Source organism: Rhinolophus hipposideros (genome assembly GCF_964194185.1).
Source record: "Rhinolophus hipposideros genome assembly, chromosome: 2".
NCBI lineage: Eukaryota > Metazoa > Chordata > Mammalia > Chiroptera > Rhinolophidae > Rhinolophus > Rhinolophus hipposideros.
The window spans coordinates 105,743,651-105,757,154 of record NC_138048.1 but is presented as its reverse complement, the minus strand read 5'-3'; the positions used below and the strand labels follow the sequence as shown (position 1 = coordinate 105,757,154).

The 13,504-nt window shown below is 42.3% G+C and overlaps 1 protein-coding gene across 5 annotated transcripts; it reads left to right on the top strand.

Annotated features, from left to right (window-relative positions):
• The first annotated feature begins 4,191 nt into the window (after positions 1-4,191).
• HMGN1 (high mobility group nucleosome binding domain 1) lies at positions 4,192-10,072 on the top strand. 5 transcript variants are annotated; one of them, XM_081066026.1, is made up of 6 exons: positions 4,198-4,384; positions 4,704-4,736; positions 4,822-4,851; positions 4,935-4,985; positions 7,953-8,094; positions 9,195-10,026. In XM_081066026.1, coding segments are annotated over exons 1-6 (273 nt in total). In that variant the 5' UTR covers positions 4,198-4,369; the 3' UTR covers positions 9,197-10,026. The 5 variants fall into 5 exon arrangements, with proteins under 5 accessions (XP_080922153.1, XP_080922152.1, XP_080922151.1 ...); XM_081066025.1 differs by having other exon boundaries at positions 4,200-4,384; positions 7,953-8,081; positions 9,195-10,072; XM_081066027.1 differs by lacking the exon at positions 4,704-4,736 and having other exon boundaries at positions 4,192-4,384; positions 7,953-8,081.
• The last annotated feature ends 3,432 nt before the right edge of the window (positions 10,073-13,504 follow it).

Genomic DNA, 13,504 nt, shown 5'->3' with positions numbered 1-13,504 from the left:
ATAAGGAGGGTTACATGAAATCCTCTTGTGGTAGATTAAGAGGGTGTTAGAAAACAAAGAGGGGGCATCTCTGAGATTGGATATAAAGTAAAAAGGAGAGACGGATTTCTTTTACACTGGGGGGTACAGGATAGTTAATAACATTTACAGCATATAGAGATGGTATTTGGGGGACATTGAGGAGGTGCTGTGGTCTCATGCTCTGGTGTGGTGGGTTGTGCCCTGAGGGATCCTGAAAAAGGGGATTACTCTGACATTCCAAGGGTATGCTATCTTAGATGGATGCAAAAAGACAATGGACAGGCTTACTTAAGGTAAAGATTAACCTTTGTCAAGGAAGCTACAGGTCTAGGACGTGAGTGCCTGACATGACCTGCTTTCAGTTAGGAATTTTTGCATTGAAACCATCCTGTGTGCTTGATTTCAGTCTCTGAGTTTGTAGGGCCCTCCATGCTGGCCTCCCCTGAGCTTCTCAGGTTTAGTATGTGGCCCATTTTTCGTCCACAAGATGAAGATGAGGTTTTACAGCAAAATAATCCCAATTCACACATATGTATAGTAAATAAAGCAAAAGATGTCTAGCTGTGTCCTCGGCCTTGGTTGGTGTCTGAGAACTAATACCTAATTAAAATGAATCAAGGAGCTGTGGTGCTACAAATATCTGTTTCAAGAAAACATGTGAAGCGAAGTTATTTAATAGATTTTAGGGTTTCCAGGAGGGAATACCTGCCCATTCTCAGGAATTTTTTTCGCTTTCCTGTTCCTGAATCGTGAGAAAAATTGGGAAATCGGGAAAATCGGCTCTTTGAACCCAGGTGGTTGGTAGTATCAGCCGTCACTTTGTGGAAACAGTTCATCGTGGAGAACAGAAAACAGTTTATGTCTCAGGATTCGGGAAGGGGAAAGCGAAAAAAAAATTCCTGTGAATGGGCGGGAATTCCCACCTGGAAACCCCAATAGCAGTAAAGTGAATTCTTTCCATGGAAAGGCATCTTGGTGGGTAGGTGATGCTGAACTAACCAAAAACAAAAGACAGGCTGGGGGCCTGCCTCTCCTCCAGAGCCTTCCCCTTCAGCTGGACTATCCAAAGCTGTAGCCAGACTACTGGCTCCTCTACTCATGAGACTTAGAAGAATTTAGAGGGAAAAACAACCTAGTGAAAAGTGATGGCAGCTCCTCTTCTGCCTCCGCGTTTAGGATGAAGAGGAGAGTATCAGCTCTTCCCACACTTCCACACCCCACCCCACTATTATATACCCCTATGAGGACAATCACCAACTCCTGGTGAGGCAAGAATTTGACAAAAGACACCAGAGAATGTCCTTGATTGTGCAGCAGTGGTGGGAGAGGACTGGCCTTCAGAGGTGACCCAATTTGGGTAACTCAGCTCTCTCCTATTGCTTCATTTGGGCAGCTCTCAAAAAGAGCACTAACAATTGAAGGCTGCATTTTTCTACTAACATGTGGAAAGAAAATATGAAAGCCAAGACATCTCAATATAAATCAGTCTACATCTAGTAACCAGAGATGTGCTCAGAGATGTGCCAGAGTAACTGAGTGACAGGCACAGTAACTGAGAGCGGCCAACACCAAGTGGATTCCTCTCTACAGGCACACCCAGGTGGCAGCACTGAAATGCAAGGTAAGACAAAATGACCTCAACTAGTCCCAAAACCGTGAGGGAACAAAGAGAAGAGACGAATTACTGGGGACTGAATTTACTTATTCTTAGCTTTGCCCACTTGGTCTTACTAAATGAAAATGATGATGGTGGTGGTGGTGGTGTCACATACAGGGTTGAATCAAAGTGCAGACTGACCATCCTTGCACTGGAAACGAGGGGTGCATCAATATTCAGAGTGAATTAGGTAAAATCTGCAGTGTTCGTTTTGGTCACTGGCACAAATTTAGCTCAGGCAGTGTCCTTGAATGCGCAAATTTTATAACCATCGCATTGCTCATTAGCTGTCAGTCCTGGACTTGTATATGTTGGCAGCCTGTTTTTGGATCCAGGATGGCTAACAATGAATGAAATGTGAGCATCTGTTGGAGACATGCATTTTGTTAGAGCTGAATGTAGAAGCATTCTCTTTTTTTCAATTATACTTAACATTCAACTTTGTATTAGTTTCAGGCATACAACATCATGGGTAGACATTTACATAATTTACGAAGTGTCACCCATAAGTCTAGTGCCCACCTGGCACCACACATAATTATTACAATATTATTGACTATGTTCCCTGCTATACTTTACATCCCTGTGTCTGTTCCGTAACTGTCAATTTCTACTTTTAATCCCTTCACCTTTCCCACCCATCCCTCCACCTCCCTCCCCTCTGGCAACCATCAGTTTGTTCTCTGTATCTATGAGTTTGTTTCTGTTTTGACTGTTCGTTTATTTTGTTTTTAGATCTACACATAAATGAGATCGTGTGGCATTTCTTTCTCAGCCTGAATTATTTCACTTAGCCTAATACCCTCTAGTCAAGCATTTTCTGTGTGTGCGCACATGCGTGCACGCGTTATGTGTGTGTGTACATGTGTCTGTGTGTGAGGAGTTAGTCAGAAAGAAAAACGTAAGATTGGAATTTGAGCTATTTTCCTGTGTTTTTTAACTTGTTTAAAAAGCATTTATGTAAAATTTTTTAACGCAAATCTCAAATTATCCTCAGACAGCACTGTTAATATTGGTCGGTAGTGGTTGAACAACATTGTGAATATACTAAATGCCACTGAGTTGTACACTTCAAAACATTAATTGACTTTGTGTGAATTTCACCTCAATTAAAATTACTTGCCTATTTGAGGCTCAGAAAGTGAAACAGGGCGAGCAGCAGGGAAATCTCGCAAGGGGGCAGGACCGCAGGGGGCTTTCTAGGCCGCTCTAAGACTTCAGGCTTCCTGACCGGGAGGGAAGGCACTACAACTACTGGTCAGGCGTCCCGCAGTCGGACTGGGGCTTTCCAAAGTGCACTCCCTCCGTGAGATGTTCCTCTTTTCTGCAGCCGTGTGTCCCGCTACGCGAAGGTGCCAGTTTATCCAGGCCTCCCGCATGACCGGCCGATGGTCTACTCCAATCTGTGGGATTCAGAGTACTCCCACGTTTCCTCCTCTCCAGGAATTCCAGATGATAATTCTCCGAGTACATGTTTTTCTATAGCGACCCAATTCCGTTCGGTCTTTTACACGTGATTTTCTCCTTCATTAAAAAGACAGGGTCGTGCGCAGTTTCACCGCTTCCGGGGTTCCCAGCTCAGACCCCGGTCTGAAGCCCTTTTCTCCCCAAATGGTGCCTACTGAGCAACTGGTTAAAAGGGGCAGGAACTGGCGGGCACGCTTCCCGCTTCTCTCCAGCCCAGGAAACTGCCAGCCAGGGGGCGGCCAGTGGACACGGCCTGGGGACGCCGGGGGCCCGGACTGAGACACCCACTAGGTTCCCGAGTCGCCCCGCCTGCACCCCGGCACCTCAAGGAACGGTAGTCAACGGTACTTCCTCAGGAAGAGAGAACCCCGGTCACCCGCACGGGGGCAGCGCCGCACACCAGCCGCACACCAGCCGCACACCAGCCGCCCGCCCCCGGCCGGCGCTAAGGCGCGCGCCTGCGCAGTGGCGCCTCGCCAGCTAGCCTTCCCACGACCTCCCTTCCAGCGCCCGCGTCCCAAGACCCGCCTCCCGCAGGCCTGCGAAGCTGGGGATGCTGAGGGCTTTTCCTGCCGCCGAGGTGGGAGAGCTAGGCTGTACCTGACTCCACTGTCTCTCCCTTCCCAGCCTACCAGGCTATAAATGTTCCATCGCAAGTCACCCTAGAACGGAGGGACTTGATCCTTGAGGATTTCAGGAAACTGGCATGCGCCCACGTAGCCCGGAGAGTTGTGGGTGGGGTCACCAAAGGACCACGTGGCGGGCGCCCGCCAATCAGCGCATAGACCGCACTTTGCGGCTCCGCTTCAAACTACCGTGAGGCGAGAGCTGCCAGTGGGGCCCCGCCCTCCTCGTGTGGGTCTGGGGCCCGACAGGACGCGGGCGGGGGTGGGGGCGCCGAGAGCGGGGGCGGGGCGCAGTGGCCGAGTGACAGTCAGCCTCACCTATTTCGGGCGCGGACCGCGGCGGAGTGGGCCCGGCAGCCAATGGAAAGCGGCGGGGGGCGGCCCGCCCAGCGGGGAGGGGGAGCCGCGGCCGGGGGACGCGGGGGGAGGAGGGGGCGGGCTCCCGATCCGGTTCCATCCGGTTCTCCCACCGCCCCCGTCGCGAGTCCCAGCAGCTCGGGCGCGGGAGGAGCGGCCGCTGCCAAGCCACCCAGCTTCGCGAAGGCTCTCGGCGCCTGCGGCCCGCAGGCTTCCGGCACGCGCCCGCCCCGCTGCCACGATGCCCAAAAGGAAGGTGAGTGGGGCCCGCCGCCCGCACACGCCCCCTCCGCGGCCGGGCCGACCGCGGCTCCCCGCGAGGGCCGGGCCTGCGGCGTCCACGGCGGCGCCGGGCCCTGCAGGGACGAGCGGCGGGCAGCACGGCGCGCAGCACCGGGGCTCGGGGTCGGGAAGGTTCGGCGGCCGCGGGATCCCGGTGGGAGATTCGAACGCGGCGGCGGGAAGCCGCTGACGTCACGCGCCGGGCATTGTTCTCGGGCGGCGGGCGGGCGCGGGGCGCCGGCACGTGTGTGTGTGCGGGCTGCGCGCATTGGCCCGTCTGCTTCCTTCCGCAGGTCGGCTCCGCCGAGGGCGCAGCGAAGGAGGAGGTAAGGGCCCCGCTCTTCGGCCTTGGGGTGGGTGCGATCGGAACGGCCTCATTCATTTTGCTCATGTTCCTTTTCTCTTCTGAAGCCCAAGAGGAGGTCGGCGCGGTTGTCAGCGGTGAGTAAGGCGAGCCCCTCGCCCGGGTCTCGAACGTGGGGTCGTGCCCAGGGGAGAAACTCAGTGCTGTCTTTGCCTTTCAGAAACCTCCTCCTGCAAAAGTGGAAACGAAGCCCAAAAAGGCGTCCGGAAAGGTGGGTGTCAAACTTACCAGTCAGAGACCCGGGTGTCTTGGAAACGCAGCAGTGCTGCGCGACGCGCGACTTTCCCTACTAATAAGGCCATTCGGGCCCCTGAGAACTTGTGATACTGTTAATGACTAATATCTTGATTTTGAATCTGTCACAATAATTAACAGATGTCAGTCTCCTGAAGTCGAAATTTTATCGTATTTACTACTTACATTTTACATTTTAATAACTTAAGTAGACTTTTTTGTCTTCTTTGGGTAAAATATAACAGATACAGTGATTCTGGCTTATGGAAAGATATGTCACATTAACGTTTCTGCACAATGTAGGACACTTAAGATGGCTAGAAATATTAAATATTGCCTTAGGAAGGAAACTCATTGTTTGTGTTGTACACGTTGTGGGGTCAGTGGTGCTTCATTGGTTGCATGCTTGTACTTTTGACAATAACAGCAAAGCTAGGACTGAGGCCAGGAGAAAGGGAGTGTGTTAAGTTTTTGCATGTAAAGTTTGCAGGCCAAGTTAGAGGGGATCACGTGTGTGAGTAGATCAAAAGTAGTGTTCTCCAAGAACATAACTATTCTAAAAGTATTTTATTTGCGTTTATGTGTTAAGGAGTTCACTAAATCATTTTTTGCTAACAGAGTAAGTTAATCATAAATAACGTGATGCTTGTCGCTCTGGAATAGATTGGTGATTGCGTTGTTCACATTGCAGCTTTTGGAATAAAGTTCTTGGGGATATGTACTTTTGGAAACTTAAGTTGGACGAGTCGAATATGTGTAAATCATTTGTTACTGTGAATTTGGATATAGCATTGAAACCTCCCTTTGCAAAGCTCACCATGTTCTTGAGGGGAATTCATGGTGTGATTAATTTCTGTTCACTCAAAACTTAAGTGAGAGCTTGCTATTTGAAATCTCCAAACAAATTCTGAACTACCATCACCCCTTTCCTAAAAGCATAGGTGGAAGCTTAGCACTGCATAACCAAAGGGTTTTGTTTCATCTCTTTATTTAAACATTGTACAGAGCTGAGTGTAAAATTTTAATTTATCTTCAATAGTAGGTCTGTTTTGTGATCTTTTTAAAAGGATGTTGGAAGAAGGTACAAGCATAATACATCAGCTTAGAATTTCTCACAGCAGAAAATAATGCAGTAATTCTCTACACAAAGTTAGACTATCCCAGAAACTTTTGAAGGCTTAAAAAAAAATAGCAGATCTTGTTGCAAAATGTTGGCTGGAACAGTGTTCTATTGTTATCCATCTTTTTTTCTTTGCTTTTTTTAAATAAACCAATTGGCTGAAATACTATACCTATTTCCCTCTTAAATTGTTCTTCCTTTCCTTGTTGATTTCTGTCTATATTTTTCTTTTTATTTCTGTCTATATTTTGATCTGCCCTAAAATTTGTTAATGAAAACAGTTCAGATTTTAACTCGTTTGGGACATCAAATGTAATCAATATTTTTCTTCCTCTCTGAGAGGCTAACAGCTTGAGTCTTCATGTTAGTGTTCCTTGAGGAGCTAGTCTGTCAGTTCAGTTTTCCCAAAGGAAAAGGGGTTTGGGGTGGCTTTTTGTCCCCCTTTAGTTTATGTAATGCATCTTTGTCTTCATAATTGATCCACTTAAAGCCTTAAACGGAAGGTACAGCTTTTGATGTATAGGTTACGGTACTGCAGGATAGACATGCTGTTTTCAAAACATGTATTCCAGTGTGTGCTTCTGACTTGTACGATTTCCTTAGAAGTGAATCTTTTTAAGGTTGAAACATACATTAGGAAAACATGTTGATTTGTTTCATCTAGCTTTCTAGCTATTAATAGTGAAAAGTATTATTTTAGTCCAGGCTATTGCATATTCTATTTTCACTTTTAAGGCTTTACATATTTAAGTTACTGTGATAGTGGTTATAAAATTTATAAAAACTTTGATTGCAGAAGGATAGTCTTTAAGTATGGAAGCTATTGTGACAATTCCTGGTGGCAATGTGTATAGCAGTATTATCCTAAATATTTGTTTACATAATTTATTATTCTAAAGCTATTAAATTAATAGTCATCATGCTGTTTTTATGTATGGAGTGCCGCCATTGGTACAGACTGTTGCACTGATTTTTCCCCCTTAGCATTGAAGTCTGAGGTCTACCTGCATGTCTCTGAGGCCGTGTAACTCAAGTATTGGTCACTACTGATAGGGGTTTTTTACGCAACTTACTGGCGACCTAACTTAATTCAATTTAGCTGTTGCTACTTTCTTTACATGAAATAAATATTTGTTAAGCTTCTTCCCCATTGATGAATGGTATCCAAAAATATTGTTTTATGTTGCTTTAAAATGCCTCAAATTTTAAATCTATTTTGTCACTCATAGTAATTAACACGTGTTTTCAGATTCCTCAAACACCTAAATGAAAATCATAAACTCAAAATTGATCCTTTTAACTTCTCATTATATGATTGATATCAAGGTATTAAGTGTAGCGGGATATTCAACCTGACCATAGAACATGGTGCTTTTTTCAGGTGAATGGTCTTACTGTGAGGATAAACGTCTTGTCAAAACAGTAGATGTTCAATAATTTGATTATTGTTCATGCTTAAAAGAAGGTTGGGACTTACAGTGGGAAGAGCTATTCCTCTAACTGCTCTTGTTCTCGTTTGTTCTGTCAAGTGCAACTTCAGAGAATGGTGGGTGATTGAGGAGGTGAAGAAGTAGTATAGCTCAGGCTTTAGGTTTAATCACGAGAGGCTTGATAGGCAAGCACAGTTACTGTTTTCCATACTTGGTCCTGGTTCCTGGGTGTGGGCCTTAAGGAGGCTCCTGTAAAAGGTGTGTCATGTGACTCAGGCTGGACATGTGACGACAGCATTAACATTGCAACTATTGTGGATTTGATCTCTACAGCATGTCAGTAATGTTAGTCGTGTAAAATTTGTGCTTAAAATATACTCTTGTTCTATCATAGGATAAATCTGCAGACAAAAAAGTGCAAACAAAAGGGAAAAGGGGAGCAAAGGGAAAGCAGGCCGAAGTGGCTAACCAAGAAACTAAAGAAGATTTACCTGCAGAAAACGGAGAAACTAAAAATGAGGAGGTTGGGCATGTTTGTATGTTGTTGATTTTTGACTCTAAACAGTAGATAATAAATTGTATGCTTTTATGTGGCAGATAAGACCGTTTTTATTTTTTATAACATGGAATGTTTTATACCATAACCCCAAATGAATGGACATAACTTTTATGAATTAGGTCATATTTGAAAATATATATAAATGACTTCTTTTTTGAGTGAACAAAAAATTTTAATGGACTCAAAATTTTACCAGTAACAGATTTCACCATCTATGTTGTAGATGGGGTTCATTAATATAAAAAAGATTTAATCTACTAAGTGGTTTAACACTCATTTTTCTTCCACATGACTTTAGGGCTTTGTTTAAACAAATATTCTAGTTTCTCTTTCATATCGCCTCCTATAGAACCAGTGTGATTGTGTGTTTATATTCCAATATATTTATCAAGCCGCAGTTAGTTCCTGTTACTTGTGTGGCTGTGTTCTGTAAGGCTGCTGTGAATGCATGGGGAAATGCAGGGTTAGATTCCTGCAATGCTCTGTTCACATTTCTATCTATTGATCAGTACATACGAGTAACTTTATTTTATGTGTGTTTATGTTTAATACATGTCAATAACATAAGCATTGAATTCAGGGCCAACAGAAACAGCTCTGTAACTCATGCCTAAATGAAGTTATCCAGCCTGTGTATGTTCTCCATAAGGCACAACACAGCATTCTTGCACTTGGCAATACTAGACAACACTACACTTGTTGCCATTGTCCAAAAAAGGCAGGAAAAAAATGTGAAACGTGTGGTACTAAATAAACTGAAAAAGATGCTTGTTTACAGTATTAGTGCTGAAACAAGGCAGAGCAACCTCAGCTGAGAATGGCTTATTGGACGACTCATTGTGTCTGCATGTGACCATGACAATGCCATGAGTAATAATTTTCGAGTTACAAATAAATTTTAATGAGTAAGTGAATTTACAAATACACCATCTGCAAATAATGAGGCTCTGCTATTTTTCAGGACTATTAGTTATATATAAGTGAAATGTATGTTGTGTTACATGCTAAAGGTCTCAAAGGTTATTGCAGTACCACAGAAACCAAAAGTTTGATCATTATTTTTGCTTTGATTTGCAGAGTCCAGCCTCTGATGAAGCAGGAGAGAAAGAAGCCAAGTCTGATTAGTATCATACCATGTCTTATCAGTGGTCCCTGTCTCCCTTCTTGTACAATCCAGAGGAATATTTTTATCAACTATTTTGTAAATGCAAGTTTTTTAGTAGCTCTAGAAACATTTTTAAGGAGGGAATTCCACCTCATCCCATTTTTTAAGTGTAAATGCTTTTTTTTAAGAGGTGAAATCATTTGCTGGTTGTTTATTTTTTCGTACAACCAGAAAATAGTGGGATATTGAATATGGGAAGATTTGATTGTCTTGGGTGTCAGCTTAACATTCCATAGATGGGGGTAGTTTTTATATCCTATAATACAGAGCATATTAAATGGCCATTTAGAGTCAGTTGCGCATTTAATAGGTCTTGAACATTTTGAATTCTGTTCCCATTTTTGGTAGACTTGTTCCCTAAACAAAACCACTTCTTGATCTTGACTCTCCCTGTCAGGATTTTGTGCACTCTGTACCATCTTTGGTCGTGGTAGTCCAGTTTTCCTAGTCATTTTGTTAATGTGCTGTGAAAGATTGAAAATTTGAGTATGTAGTATATATGATATTAAATTGTGAATTAGCGGGACTTTGATGTAACAGCGTATCAACATTTGAAGATATTGGTACTTGATATTCTGTTAAGGAAAATTAGCCTCCAAATTGTAAGCTGGAAAGTCACAAATAACTAGAAAAGAATCACAACTACATGACTTTTTAGGTTTTTGGTACGTACTTTAAGAATTGTGTACAAATTGAAATATCTGTGTACTTATCCTCAAAACAACCAATAAAATTTTGGTTATGAAAGAATTTTTTGAAGCACGTGAATTAAATTCTGGACTTAAATTTTAAGATTTGAAAGTGAAATATTTCATTTTTCTGTAGTACTGCAACATCTACAATGTACTTTGAAGACGTTCGTGACTAAATTGGTTTAATAATGGGGAAATAGTCTAGTGCCTCTGAAGCAAGGGAAAGAGATCATTGTTCACTCATACGAAGTAAGCTTATAAGTAGTGACTGCTAGAGCGAGACCTAGTGTGGTTTGTTATTTGCATATTTTCGAGATTTGCTTTCTCGCATGTTGTACTTCTGTTTTGCCATCTAAATAGTCTTTAGAGGTGGTGGACACCTGTGCTGATTTGGCAACTGCAAAAACTACATGCCAGAGAAAGCACCTTGCTGAGGTTACCACTAAAGTGGGGAGACAGTGGAAGGCAAGAATGCTTTAAAAGCAGACGTTCCGGAGGATCACAGCTCTGCAGGGACTACACGCGGGTGACTTTCTGAGCAGAGTTCAGAGGCAGTGATGAGGTGTGACGTCGGAGAAGTATGGAGACTACAGAAAAAACTCATAAGTACAGGCTGGGATGAACCGACACAAAGGGCTCTGGCAATCCCTGGGGGTAGAAGAGGAAACCAGGTTCCCCAATTCTTGGTCTGAAACTGTGGTAAATAACATTTGCATTTAATTTGTAAGTATATAGAGAACAGGTTAACATTTGAACTGGACTCAATTTTTTTGTGTGTGACAGAATCTAGCTCCTATCCTTGGCAGTTAAAGGGATATCTAAAAAAAAGCAGTGAATTTTAACCCATCCAGCAGTGTACTATTACTATTACCCAACCCTCCCTACTCCTAGGAATGCTGGGAAATGTTTACAGTAACAAAAATTTTCTCAGTTCTGAACTCGTTACTAGTATATGTAAAAATTTATTTTCCTAAAAACAGGATTGATACCTAAAAAATTCTCTAGAAAATTGGAAGTACTTTCAGAGCTACTTCCCTTGAGCATTATCTTTTCGTGATAAACCCTCAACCAAATGTTCTCTGCTGTCAAAGGAAAGAAATTATACTTTTTTTTAAAAAAAATTGACTTTGAGGCACAATGTCTGGGATCAGTACTTAGAAAAAATTAATCTCTTGCCCTTTCAACAACTAGTTCTAAACAATGAGAACTGAGTCATAGGAACAGGTGACTGGACGTTGATTCAGGCATCCTGAAAGGACAAAGATGATAACTTTTTAATAATGTTACTAACAATCCTTAATTTGTTAACTAGAAAAACCCAGTAATAAGAACCATGCATCCTCTTGGCCTGTCAGAGGTTGACTTGGACCTTTCCATTGTGGTTATTACTCAGGGTTTAAGGCACAACCAACCCCAGTACTAGCGGGTGGGGACAGGAGTTGAGGATATTGGGCAGGTGTAGGGAGGAACGTGTGTGTGTGTGTGTGTGTGTGTGTGTGTGTGAGAGATTTAACTACAGGAGAAACACGGAAAAAACTCAGAAAATGCTGATGAACTAAACAACTTACTAAACAACTAAAATGCATTTTTCTCAGATTCCTTTCCATGCTCGTGAATTTACAAAGTTGGTGCTGTTATACTATTTTGTAATCTTTCTCAACCTGTGAACTTCCCCCTATGCTACTGAATATACTATAGCATTTGTAAGTGCTGCATAGTATTTTATTTCAAGAACGTAGTTTGTCAGATTTAGACATTTTTCCCAGGAAAAGAAGCATTGTGAAACTAAAATCTGGGTAATTTCTATTAATCCTTACAGGTCCTAAAGAGATATCTGCCTATCCCAATCCACAGTTACTCTGAGTTTGCAGTAAAAATACTTAAATTGCAAGACAGTTGAAAGTTTCATGACATTAGGTTTTAGATAAGTGAGGAAGAATGTTAAATAGATGATGGGAAGCCGCTCAATAACAAATTGGTTTATATTACAGGAGTAATAAGATTTTTTTAAAAAACTGAAAAATGAAAGTAAAATCATTTAATCCCAGAAGCTAAAAGTAATTATTTCAGACATGTTGGTGAATTTTCTTATATGTTTGGGTTTTTCTTCTTGTGTAAGATATTTTAATATTTGCTTAATATTTCATCATGTGGCTGTGACATAATTTGGCAGTAACAGTTTTCTTTTTAATGAGGGATAATTTCACCCCTACTCAAAAGCAGTGCAGTATACGGAACCCGCGTGTACGAGGCAACAAGTTCCAGTAGCCATCACACCATTGCCAATCCTGCCCGTCCAGATTATGTTGAAGCAAATAAAGATGGATATTTTTTCAATATCTGTAAATAGGAAATTGAAAGTGAAAAAAGCACGCAAAGCAAATATTTACATTAGTAGTAAAACTTGTGAATTTAGCTGAAGTTTTACACGTTTTGTCAGGGATGCAGTGAAGTTTTTTTTTAAATCCAATGTGGCTAGTTTCACCTTTAGAAGCAGCGTAGGACTTTCTAGATGCTGATTCGACATTGATTAAAAACAAGTGGGTGTTTTGAAATTTTCTGAGGCCATGGAAATGTAAAGTGACGTGATCAATGAAAGAAAGGCATTGGAGAGAAGGGAGGCAACCTAGAGACGCAAGCGATAACAGCGCCGTGCAAACTCTGATCAGTTAGGGGCGGGCGCTGCGGCTGCAGCTCCGATCCCGCAGCCTTGGATGTAGACGAAAGGAACCCCACAATGGAAGGGGCTCAAGATAGGTAACGGCCTAACCGAACTGCTGATGGCAATGCCTGTCTCCGAGGGTCGGATGAGTTCCTGCAGTGCCTGGCACCCATTGCCCAGTAACGGTCTGATGTTACTGCTCCGTGATTTTCAGAGCTCGCAATAACTAGATTCCTGGTGGATTTTTCCCTCTTCATGAGACTATGTTATTGAGTAAAGCTTTAGAAAATACGTTTGATTTAACTAACTTTAAGTTGAGCATTATAATTGAGGAGATCTGGCTGTGGTATACTACTAGAATATGGAATTTAAGTGCTTCAGTGTTTTCTTACAGCCTTAACTGTAAAGATTACTATTGTGTTTTAGGTTTAATTTATAACAGTAAATACTGTTTAAAAATAATTTTATCTCTGAAAGCACTTTATATTACCCATAGAAAATAATAGTTGAAAAATGTATGAAAGCTAATGATAAATTCACGTTATGTATGAAAAATTTTAAATACACTGATCTGTTATGCATGATTCATAGAGAGGAGAAGTTGAAAGTCATGCTTGGTTGTATGTGTCTGTATAGGGATGTGATTGCATATGAAAATGTGCAAGATTATAATTTTTACCAGTGCTGATTTGGGTTTTCACAAGAAATATATTTAAAGACAGTCTTAACTGTTGGAGCATGATTTCTCACTTTTGCTTCACTTCTTATTTCATTTATCTTTGACACCAAAGTGAACTAAATATTAAATTCAACAAATTGAATTGAGCTCACATGAATAAAGTGGTCTGTCAGATATCAGGAGAAACAG

Excerpts from the sequence above, each read along its gene's own strand:
- HMGN1 (XM_081066023.1), top strand. Across the intron at positions 4,737-4,821 it reads AGGGCGCAGCGAAGGAGGAG|CCCAAGAGGAGGTCGGCGCG; the intron begins GTAAGGGCCCCG and ends TCTCTTCTGAAG. Across the intron at positions 8,082-9,194 it reads GAGAAACTAAAAATGAGGAG|AGTCCAGCCTCTGATGAAGC; the intron begins GTTGGGCATGTT and ends TTTGATTTGCAG.